Here is an 11,086-nt window from a genome sequence, read left to right on the forward strand (position 1 = left end):
AGCCTTGCAGGGTATCTAATCACTAGCTTTAAGATCTTAAAAAAGGGCACTTGATTCAATCGGGTGAAAAATGGGGATTGATTCAAACAGGTTAAAGTAGTTTTAAGACAGGTTTGCCAAAGCACGAAGCTGAACTAATACATTCTTCTTAGGGCAACACGCTGACGCTGGAGAACGTTGATCTTCACATGGAGGGTATGTATCTGTGTACAGCTGACAACGGCATTGGCGAACCAGCCTCCGCCGCTATGTCCATCACCGTTGAATACCCGCCAGAGATCTTCAAACAACAGGTGAATCTCCCGCTTGGTCTTATATCGTGTCTCCGTAACAGAAAAACGTATCGATTAGAAGCAAGAATACGAGAGTTGTGTTAGAGAGGAAATATACTCCTTTTTCTGTTCTCTACAAATGTATGACACCTAGATTGAATGTTCATATATATGATATAAAGAATTCTAATGATAGCATGCATAGTATACGATATTCTCTCCTATAGAAGATAAGAATTGTTATTTCTGCAGTCTGTGGTGAGGACGGGTGAGGGGGACAATGTTGAGCTGGCATGTGTGGTGCACGGCCGACCACCGCCCAATGTGGTGTGGACCCGCGACGGACACCCGCTGCCAGACACCCTCATGGACACCCATCTGTTTCTGCCCGAGCAGCCCACCCAAGCCCACGCCACCTACGAAACCCACCTGACCCAGGTACAAGTCGCCCACCGCCACACACTCACCATCAAACACGTCACGGAAAAGGATTTTGGAGCGTATGTGTGCATCGCTGAGAACGCCCACGGCCAAAAGAACGCTGTCATACAGATGACAGGTACGGTTGTATCTCTGACACCTGCAACATACCTTAGATATAAGCTTTAATAGTGGTTAGGTTCTGGGGAAGTAGATATACTCTTTAGCAGTGGTTATGTTCTGGGGAAGTAGATATGCTCTTTAGCAGTGGTTATGTTCTGGGGAAGTAGATATACTCTTTAGCAGTGGCTATGCTCTGAGGAAGTAGATGTACTCTTTAGCAGTAGTTATGTTCTGGGGAAGTAGATATACTCTTTAGCAGTGGTCATGTTCATGGAAAGTATAGGCAGATGATAAGATCAGGCATCAGGCAGTGAGAAGTTAGCATATGCAATGTTACTTTCTTCACACTTGATATTCAGATCATCTCCAGACATGTCTGTCTTGACTCCTTTTTCCAATCCCCTTCAAAGAGGCGATGTCGCAAAAAGTATTAGGCAAATACTTTCCCCAAAACCTTATATTAATTTGCCTCAGGTACGTCTATACAAGTACGTCCCTCTGCAGTCTTGGCCCATCCAAAGGAATATTTACCTCAACCAAATTCTGATAGATTCCCTGAAAGCTGTTTACGTGAGCTGTCCTTCACCAGGTCTCCCCAAACCACCTCATGTGACGAGCAGCCCCACTGGAGGGGAGAGTACCAGGTACACCCTCAGCTGGGAGACAGAGAGCTACTACCCCATCACCGAGTTCCTCATCAAGTACCGCAAGACCCACCTGGGGGCATGGCACGTGAGTACCTCCCACACCAGTCCTCAATTCTAGGGGACGTGGCATGTAAGGACCTCCCACACCAGTCCTCACACCAGGAGGCGTGGCATGTGAGTACATCCCACACCAGTCCTCACACCAGGAGGCGTGGCATGTGAGTACCTCCCACACCAGTCCTCAATTCTAGGGGACGTGGCATGTAAGTACCTCCCACACCAGTCCTCAAGGCTATGGGCGAGACATCAGAAGTTGTAGAATTCTCTTCCTCAACTCGTCTTTCCCTCCTTCTATGATCATTTTACCTCTCTGAGTCAGGTGAACAGACACCCAGGGAGCTCTGATTAGCTGCGTTATTTTTTCATACGTTACTTTCTTTCAATTCGGATGGCTATGATATATATATATATATATATATATATATATATATATATATATATATATATATATATATATATGTATATATATATATATATATATATATATATATATATATATCCTTCTACATACTCCCCCAGACATCACCTGTAGTTTCTCACCACCATCTGCCACCAGAGGTGTGTCAACGGCAAACACCAATTAATACACCTCCCAGGCTCCTCTCCTCCATCCCCAACAGATTGCAAACCTCCCTCACCCACACTGTCCATAAGCAAATTAGATCATCATGATGACATCATGCACTCATGCGGCAGACCGTCCTTTACCTGGAAACACCTACCCTCCTCTCTTCCGACTCGCACGTACGCTTTATTCTCTTGAACCACCTCACTACTTCTAGCAGCTTTCCTCCCACATCACATATTGGTAACATCGTCTACAAAGCATCTCTGTGAACCCTATGGTAAGCTTTTCCAGACCCATGAATGCTAAAGACGAAGCCTCCTCATTCTCCAAGCATTTTTGTCACACAGATTCTTGAAAACAAAATCCTGATCCATAGATTCTCTACAATTCAAGTTATAAAATCAACCTAAGTTAATTACCATTACGATAAATCTCACAAACCAGCACACAAACAGACTAATTGCATCATTACCCTCTCTCGGCCTCACTATCGCCCGATGGTATAAAATTCATCACGAGTAACCAGAACCACCAGGTAGGCAAGCCTGTACCATGATTAATCCAAACGTCACTTTACATTTCCACGAAAAATCCGTGGAAAGTTTCCGTCGAAGCTTCGAAGTCAAGGATAGTCCTATCTCTAAATCTAATTCAGTTACCTTATAGTAGTTTAAAGGAGATGTTCTTCCGTAACATGATTTCTTTCGAACTCAGATCGATTACCTGAAGGTCCGACTCTAAACAAAGTAAATATCAAGACTAAGAATCAATTGATCCATGGAATAGATCAAGGCTGTGTCCTTCCACGAAGGCGACATCTGACGGGCATCATCATTTCAAGAGCCAGTTCAGAGGTTGAAAACTCCGAAGCTCCGTTAGAATCGGTTTCGCCTATTGAGCAAACTGTCCACAATTATACAAGTAATTTCTATTACTGCCAATTCACGTCCATCACGCTGGGGATTTCAGAGCTTAAGTTATCCCCAAATGAAAGTTTTTAAAGGTCACTAAAGCTACTCTCGGATTCACGGGGTGGTTTATGAACCTTTTGAGCCTTTCAAAGAGAACGGTATTTTGCTATTTTATACCGAAAATCTTAGCTAAACAATTGATACACATTCACTCCGTTTTTTAAGAAATTCAACTGCAATCCCTTCCACTCTAGCCGGTTTGCCGCTCTTCATCTTACGCAAGACTATCACCACCTCTTGTCGTTTGCTCAAAATTCTTTTTTGATCCCTAAACCTTTCTGCCTACCCATGTCGCCTACCTAAACCCCGTCACTTATCCTCAGCCCAGAACACTATCCTCACCTCCTGTCCACACATATGAATTGATTATCTACCTACATCACCAGCTTCGCCATGGACAATTCTCTCCTCCCTCTGAGTATAGATGCTGAGTATACACGCATCTCCGACAGCAAGCGGTGCTAGTACACTTGACGTCTTTTTCCTTTACTCTTGCAGACGAACAGCAGCAGAGTGAAATCGGGTGCCTGGATGAACGTGTCTCGGGAGGTAGACTCCGAGGCGGTGACCGAGTTGAGGCGCCACTCCATGTTCTACACGCTGGAGGGGCTGGAGGTGGCCACAGATTACGTCGCCGTCGTCAGGGTCAGGAACAAGTACGGCTGGTCTGCTGAGTCTGCCAACTTCTCCTTCTCCACCAAGAAAGGTGAGGCTCAGGTCGGAGGCCTCCACCTGGGTAGCAACGTCAGCTGACGTCTCTTTACAAGAGAATTAAGATTCACGAGTGCCCAGCAAAGTTAGACAACTATTCTATTTTCAATTCTAAGAGATAATGATCACGTACCTTTGCAAACTTCTACGTGAAAAAAGAATAAGGCTTCTCTGTCAGTATTGAGTGAGTAGCTTTTACACTGATAGAATAATTGAATGTTCTCAAAACGATCATACTGAAAGGTAAAAAAACATTTAACGTATATTGAAAGTGATGCTTTATATCTTTGTCAGTCCCGAACCCTTTATCACAGGACTTACAGGTGATTTCCAGTATCTAACACTCTCGAAGTAGAGCTGTTCTCCAGTTTCCATTGTATACGTGTCACGAATGAGAACCAGAGTGATGCAGTGCGATCCATCTACAGCCATTAGTGTGGACTCACTCAACAAACTGTTTGTAAAGATTTGATTCACCCTTGCGCCCCACCCGCCAACTAAATGCCAATTTACGTTTGTTAAAGTAAGAACATTACTGTCACACATCGCTGACATCCTCTGGTAATATGCATTTCGTGGACAGGGAATTGGCAAGAAATGATTAATGATGATATTCTGGTAAGTCTGGGCAGACATATCACACAAAATGAAAGAGAAAATAGAAATTATATATATATATATATATATATATATATATATATATATATATATATATATATATATATATATATATATATATATATATATATATATATATATATATATATATGTATATATATATATATATATATATATATATATATATATATATATATATATATATATATATATATATATATATATATATATATATATATATATATATATATATACTTATTACGTTTTGCAGTGCAAAGTAACAGGTTAGCTGAGTTGCGAGTTCAGAAACAGGGAGGAAGTGAAATGCTTTATATGGAGAGATGAAGTGGAGAAGTTTATGAGTGCTCGGGGACTGAACATGCAGAAGCGTGTAAGGCGTGCACGGGATTGAGTGAATTGGAACGAGAAGGTAATGTGGGGCCTGGTTGTGGATAGAGAGCTGTGGTTCAGTGCAGTACACATGACAGCTAGAGACTGGCTGTGAGAGGATACTGCCTTTCTTCGTCTGTTCCTGGCTCTCCCTCACTGACGAAGGAAACGGAAATCTTGCATGAAAGTAAACGTATGAATATGTATATCATTTGGATATTCTCTTTGCAGTGATGGCTGTGTTGCCGTCCACCAGCGGAGCGAGATGCCAGGCCGCGTCTTCACTCCTCCCGCTGCTCTTGCTCCTGTTGGTCACCCTCGCCACCACCAAATGGGACGGCATCCCACGGGTTGGAGAGGTGTCGCTCCCCACCACAGCCCGCCGCAGACGAGCTGTGCCACTGATCACTCGCCTGACTCGAGGGTCCGGTCAGGAGGCCAACATCTGGTCGGGTGTCAGAGACGGCGAGGGCTTCCGACTGCACACGTCGAGATAACATTTATGATGCATGACGTACAAGAGGCGCAGGGCATGACCCTTGCAATCGACCCTGCAGGATCTTGTAGGTGTTCGCGCGCAGAAGCCAGAGAGAGAGAGAGAGAGAGAGAGAGAGAGAGAGAGAGAGAGTGTGTGTGTGTGTGTGTGTGTGTGTGTGTGTGTGTGTGTGTGTAATTCTGGCTATAGACCCTTTAAAACTTGCCCTTTTAAGCTACTTTCACATCTCGACCAAAGTTCTCGTAAATGGAGGCAGCTTTCCACCCGATACGTATTGCTGGCGATGTACACCATAAGTAGCTTTGTGAGCGGAACTCGTTACGGTAATAATGTATTCTCTCTCTCTCCTCCAACAACAGTCTCACACACGTGATGGAAATGAATCAAGTTAGGAGGTCTGCATCAGTGGCAGCAGACGTTGCATGCCACACATCAGCGTGTCTCACAGCAGTGGTGCTCTGTGGTAAAAGCTCTCCAGTGAACGATCTATCTCTCCTGTGATTATATCCCTCTCATGACTCGGTTAAAACCAGTTTCTCATCCCCTGAAATAGAGATAGATTTAATTTTTCCCATTGTTTCAGCCTTTTCTGTGGTGTTTCCCCCGTCGTTGTGGCTAACAAAGCGATGTGAGTCTGTGGTCCTGAGCTGAGAATAGAGTCTCTCCATCTCACTGCGTTCTGCTAACGTAAGCACAGATGTCGCAGGGCACAGCTGTAAATAGCTTCCATGGCCATACACGTGTGAATAGATGTCACCATATATATATATATATATATATACAGAAATGCACAATGGTTATTAGTGTCTATAATCTGGCAAGTGTCATGTGCATATTTGGGCGCACACGGACGGTGTATATTAGATTTACATTATGCTTCACTATCCATAATTACTCTAACACTGCGTCATACGTATTTACTGAGGATGATACTACACTGCAGTTACTGATAAGGAGCTGCGCCATAACATGTGTTGAAGACCAGCTTCGTAAGCAATGATAATTTGGTTTTATGGAGAGGCAAAGTTTATTATGTGAGTTTCGTCATGTTTCGCTTCGGTTGCTAGCCTGGCAGAGCTACATGGCACGATTTGGTGGAAAGATATAGCATGATTGGGGCAAACCTGTCCTTTTTTTTATATATTCAAAGAAAATTTGTCAGGTTTCTATGATATGTCTGGTGTTATAAAGTATGAGGCTGGTATATGTGTGTGTGTGTGTGTGTGTGTGTGTGTGTGTGTGTGTGTGTGTGTGTATATTGTCGGATACAACACAAGCTCTACCTTTTCTTTTTATCTTTATGAAATTTCCACCATGTATTTTTCGTCGCTATGGAAATTTCTCACGAATTACTTGAAAATGGAAAACAAAATTCATCCTTTAGTCATACATACACAGTCTCACTAATCTGTTGGGACGAAAAAAGGGTTGCGATCGCAGCAAAACAACAGGAGTGAAATGAGGCCTTTTGTGTTGGTAGAAATGCTTGTGACAGATTATACAATACCTTCGACTGGGATCCACCCAACACACGGTGTGTGTGTCTTCGGCCTCAGCTGACCCGATTGAGGAACGAGTGTTGGCATGGTCTTCGTCACTGATATCTTAAATCACTACGCCTGAGCTGACTAGGATACCGATAAGAACTGATGACTCAAGACGAAGCCAAACTATCTCGAGTTAAGCCAACCTTCCTTCCGCCCCATTCCCTCCAACTCATACCAAGACTTAAGTGCGAATTCCAACTTGGATTATGATGTCTGTCAGTAGACTCGTTGTGACCCTAAGTCAACATTCTGAAGGGAGATTCGGTTAGAACCTGTCAACATTCTGAAGGGAGATTCGGTTAGAACCTAAGTCAACATTCTGAAGGCAGGTTCGGTAAGAACCTAAGTCAACATTCTGAGGGCAGGTTCGGTTAGAACCTAAGTCAACATTCTGAAGGGAGATTCGGTTAGAACCCAAGTCAACATGCTAAGGAGACCCTCAGTTGTAGCTCTTGGAATAATCGATTCTGGGGTCGATATACTGAAGGACGAGACGTCAACCCCTCACTTCCCTACACGAGAAGGTGACGCCTCGGCTCGGAAGCTGCATCGGACGTGTAGTGACTTGACTCATCCTACAGATGGAAGGAGGATCGAGTGCGTGTCACGAAGTTACTTTTACCAGAGTCGTTTCAAAGAGGTTGACACATTTCCGTGAGTTCTTCTCTGGTTTCTGACGCGTCTGGAGTTCTTCTCTGGTCTCAGACGCGTCTGGAGTTCTTCTCTGGTTTCTGACGCGTCTGGCTGTAGACCAGCAGAAGATCTAGCAGAAATGATGAAACCAAGTCTGCTGACACTGCTTTCTGCTAAGACAACGAGGACGGTAGTACCCTCAAGCTTGTTATCATTGTTTCCATATCCACACTCGATAACCAACGTAGTTCGATCAGGACGTTAATGACCCTTTGAGGATATTGCAATCTTCAATATGCACCTTCCAAGATTGTATTTATCTGCCTCTAGGGAAATAGCAGTCTTTGCCATTTGCCAGACAGTAGAGTTGAGAGTCTCAACAAATCTAATTCTCTGATTGACGAGAAGATAAGTCTCGTCTATCCAGTCCAAAGGATTAGGACTTGAAGAAGGATTAGATTACCCATATACCACACGAACAAGATCATATTTAAGGTTATTTTTCCCTCATATGTATATGTTCTTATTGTATGTGAGCACCAATGAATTAGGAGAAATGAAGCCGAAAGTGGGTGATGTACTATACACCCTTCAGTAAGATCCTGTACCACTAGTGTCGACTATGTTCCCTGTTCGGTGTGATTCACTTTAACCCTGACTCCTGCATAATGAGAACCAGATACGTAGTCTTGGTTGACGACTTCTTCCAATCATTTGGTGCTGAACTTATCTAAGAGTGGTATTCGGTATTCCATATTCGGTATTCAGTATTCGGTATTCGGTATTCAGTATTGGGCATTCGGTGTTTCGTCTTTTAACAACACATGACACGGAGGTAACTCCCTGGGAATTCTTTCTTGGAGTTTGGCTGGTACTGGTGGCCAGAGGAATTCCTGTGGATTCTACGAATCCCTCTTACACCAGGGCTGTTGATCAAACATTCCTGGAACGGAACCCTTCCAGAAGATGACTCACAAGGGTTAATAGAGTTCCATGACTTTACAGGTACAACAATAATACTGGAATCAAAACTTAGATAACTGTAAGCCATGATTCACGTTTGCTTTCTTTTCAATTGCGTCATGAATATTCATTCTTTTCATCTTTTCATGTACAGTCACTGAATTATTGTAAGGTTAGATGGGTTTGAGCCACAGTCTCCAAGTTCAACATAAACTCATGCGATTATTACCATAGCTTTAAGGTTTCTGTGTTAATGCACGCTTCCTGTTTTCAATACTCTAATGTTAACATTATTTCATTTGTTGCTGTATGATATGTTTTACAAATAAAAAGACAAAAGAAAAATGAGTCATTTCTTTTTCTTTTTATTCCTTGTCTCCAGTGGTAAGCTACGTGGTGCCTTCATCATATCTAGCCACATATGTTAGAAAATTTAGGACAACCTTGGGCAAAAGATAAGGATCATTATCTCCAGTGATAATTATACCCTACGAAAAGATATTACCTAAGAATCAATACCTCTGTAATGGGATCAGGGACTTGACAGAACGTCTGGAGAACACTGTCTATTGTGCCGTCGCGTTTGTCTTACACACACACACACACACACACACACACACACAAGATAAGAGAAATAAGGGGTGTCGAAAAATGCGTTGCCCTATTAAGAGATCTTGGCAGACTGCAACATGTGACAGAGATAAACGACTGATAAAGTTTCAACAGACCAAATGCCGAGTAACGAAGATGGAACAGCGTGAGGATGTCTTCCAGGACACATAGTGCAGGCCTCTTTGTTCAGTCCAAGAAAACGAATGAATCATGGAGTGAGGAGGAGAGAAGGGGAAAGTGAGTATGAAGTGCATAGAGTGGAGGGATCGCCATAAGACTTTGAATAGGGCTCGAAGTTGAAGATCATTTCTCGAGAGAAGAAAGGGGAAAGGTGATAGGACCGAACTCTAAGAGATACCTCTGTTGATAGGGTATGGGAAACATATCAATTCATCGAGGCCTATCGTAATGGAACGACTGGAGAGAAAACTGCGTATCAGAGAACAAAGAAAAGCAGAAATGCCAAAGAAAGTTTTGATAAGGAAAGGCTTGTGAAACACCCTGACAGGTGCTTTAGAAAAGTCAGAGGAAATAAGAGTCCCTAAGAGAGGGAAAGCAAAATTGGGTCACATAGGACTGAACCATGGTTCGAAAGCCGTCTGCAAATGAACCTGCCCTGGCTCACTAATTCGGATGTTATCCATGAACGTCCACTGATTCGATGCTTCTGAGCGTACCAGTCAACATGCATTCGTCCTATGGTTTGCGTCATCCTTAATCATGAATTACTAATAGGATTCAACTCTTCCTCCAAGTATGTTTTAATTCTACGACTCAAAGACCAACCCGCGTGTCCAAAGTGGACCCTTCATTCGAGAGCCGTCTATATAAACGAGCTTTAGACCCATTACATGAATAGGTCGTTTGCCGGAACACCAAACAATACTCGGCCGGGCAGTAGTGGCAAATTGAATCAGGACTTCCCAAATAGTTCAAACGCTTCCTGTCAATTCACTTTGCACACTAAATAGATTCGTCGCTTAGATTTGTCTCTCTGCTGCTCTGCCTCGTGTATGCTCACCTCAACTCCTTATCTTAAGGTTCGTATTCCTTCCTTTGAGAGCCCCAATGTTTCCCCAGGAAGTAGAAGATTATTTTTTTGTGTATGGGACTTGTAGGATGCAAACTTAGTTCCTCAAAGATCCCTGTCATCATGACCCAGCCAGCGCCACAGACTACATGGGTCCATTCTTGATGTATCTTTATAATGCCAATGGTCATATGACACAGTAGTAGCAGCAGCGCGAACTGTCCCTACACATCATACGAGGTGCTGATCCCTGCACATCATACGAGGTGCTGATCCCTGCACATCATACGAGGTGCTGATCCCTGCACATCATACGAGGTGCTGATCCCTGCACATCATACGAGGTGCTGATCCCTGCACATCATACGAGGTGCTGATCTCTGTACATCATACGAGGTGCTGATCCCTGCACATCATACGAGGTGTTGATCCCTGCACATCATACGAGGTGTTGATCCATGCACATCATACGAGGTGCTGATCCCTGCACATCATACGAGGTGCTGATCCCTGCACATCATACGAGGTGCTGATCCCTGCACATCATACGAGGTGCTGATCCCTGCACATCATACGAGGTGCTGATCCCTGCACATCATACGAGGTGCTGATCCCTGCACATCATACGAAGTGCTGATCTAGCTTTTCATGTCGAAAGATAGAAGGGATTATCTGCCAGCCAGTTTGACACATGATAACCCGCTGTGTGGTGACGGAGTACAGACGATATCACTGTACGTCTTCCTGATCATCATTACATCCGACGTTAAAAGCGTCATCTGAAGGATGACTGAAGAACCGTTGATGTAAAGAGGATCTCACTGGGGTCTGTTAATGTTAATGTTCCAAATAGATCCACCTAAGCTCTGTAATGTTACACTGGGGATGTAAACAAATGCTAACCCTTATGCTGTTATAGTGAGAAGTTCCTTTGGTGTTACCGGATTCTACCTGCTCATGGTTGCTTTGCGAGGCTGTATCATTTGGGAATACAGTCTCGTCAAAGAACTTCCTGTTCCAAAGGA

The 11,086-nt window shown here is 43.5% G+C and overlaps 1 protein-coding gene across 1 annotated transcript in view; it reads left to right on the forward strand.

Moving 5' to 3' along the window:
- The window catches only part of LOC139757835 (protein amalgam-like), a 65,590-nt gene extending 59,005 nt beyond the window's left edge, over positions 1–6,585 (forward strand). The window contains exons 4-8 of the mRNA XM_071678726.1: positions 153–293; positions 525–831; positions 1,405–1,547; positions 3,560–3,767; positions 5,012–6,585. Of these exons, the coding sequence (XP_071534827.1) occupies positions 153–293; positions 525–831; positions 1,405–1,547; positions 3,560–3,767; positions 5,012–5,277 (1,065 nt within the window). The 3' untranslated portion in view covers positions 5,278–6,585. The remainder of the gene's footprint in view (positions 1–152; positions 294–524; positions 832–1,404; positions 1,548–3,559; positions 3,768–5,011) is intronic.
- Positions 6,586–11,086: the final 4,501 nt, after the last annotated feature.

The sequence above is a fragment of the Panulirus ornatus genome, chromosome 28 (assembly GCF_036320965.1).
Source record: "Panulirus ornatus isolate Po-2019 chromosome 28, ASM3632096v1, whole genome shotgun sequence".
NCBI classification, from domain to species: domain Eukaryota; kingdom Metazoa; phylum Arthropoda; class Malacostraca; order Decapoda; family Palinuridae; genus Panulirus; species Panulirus ornatus.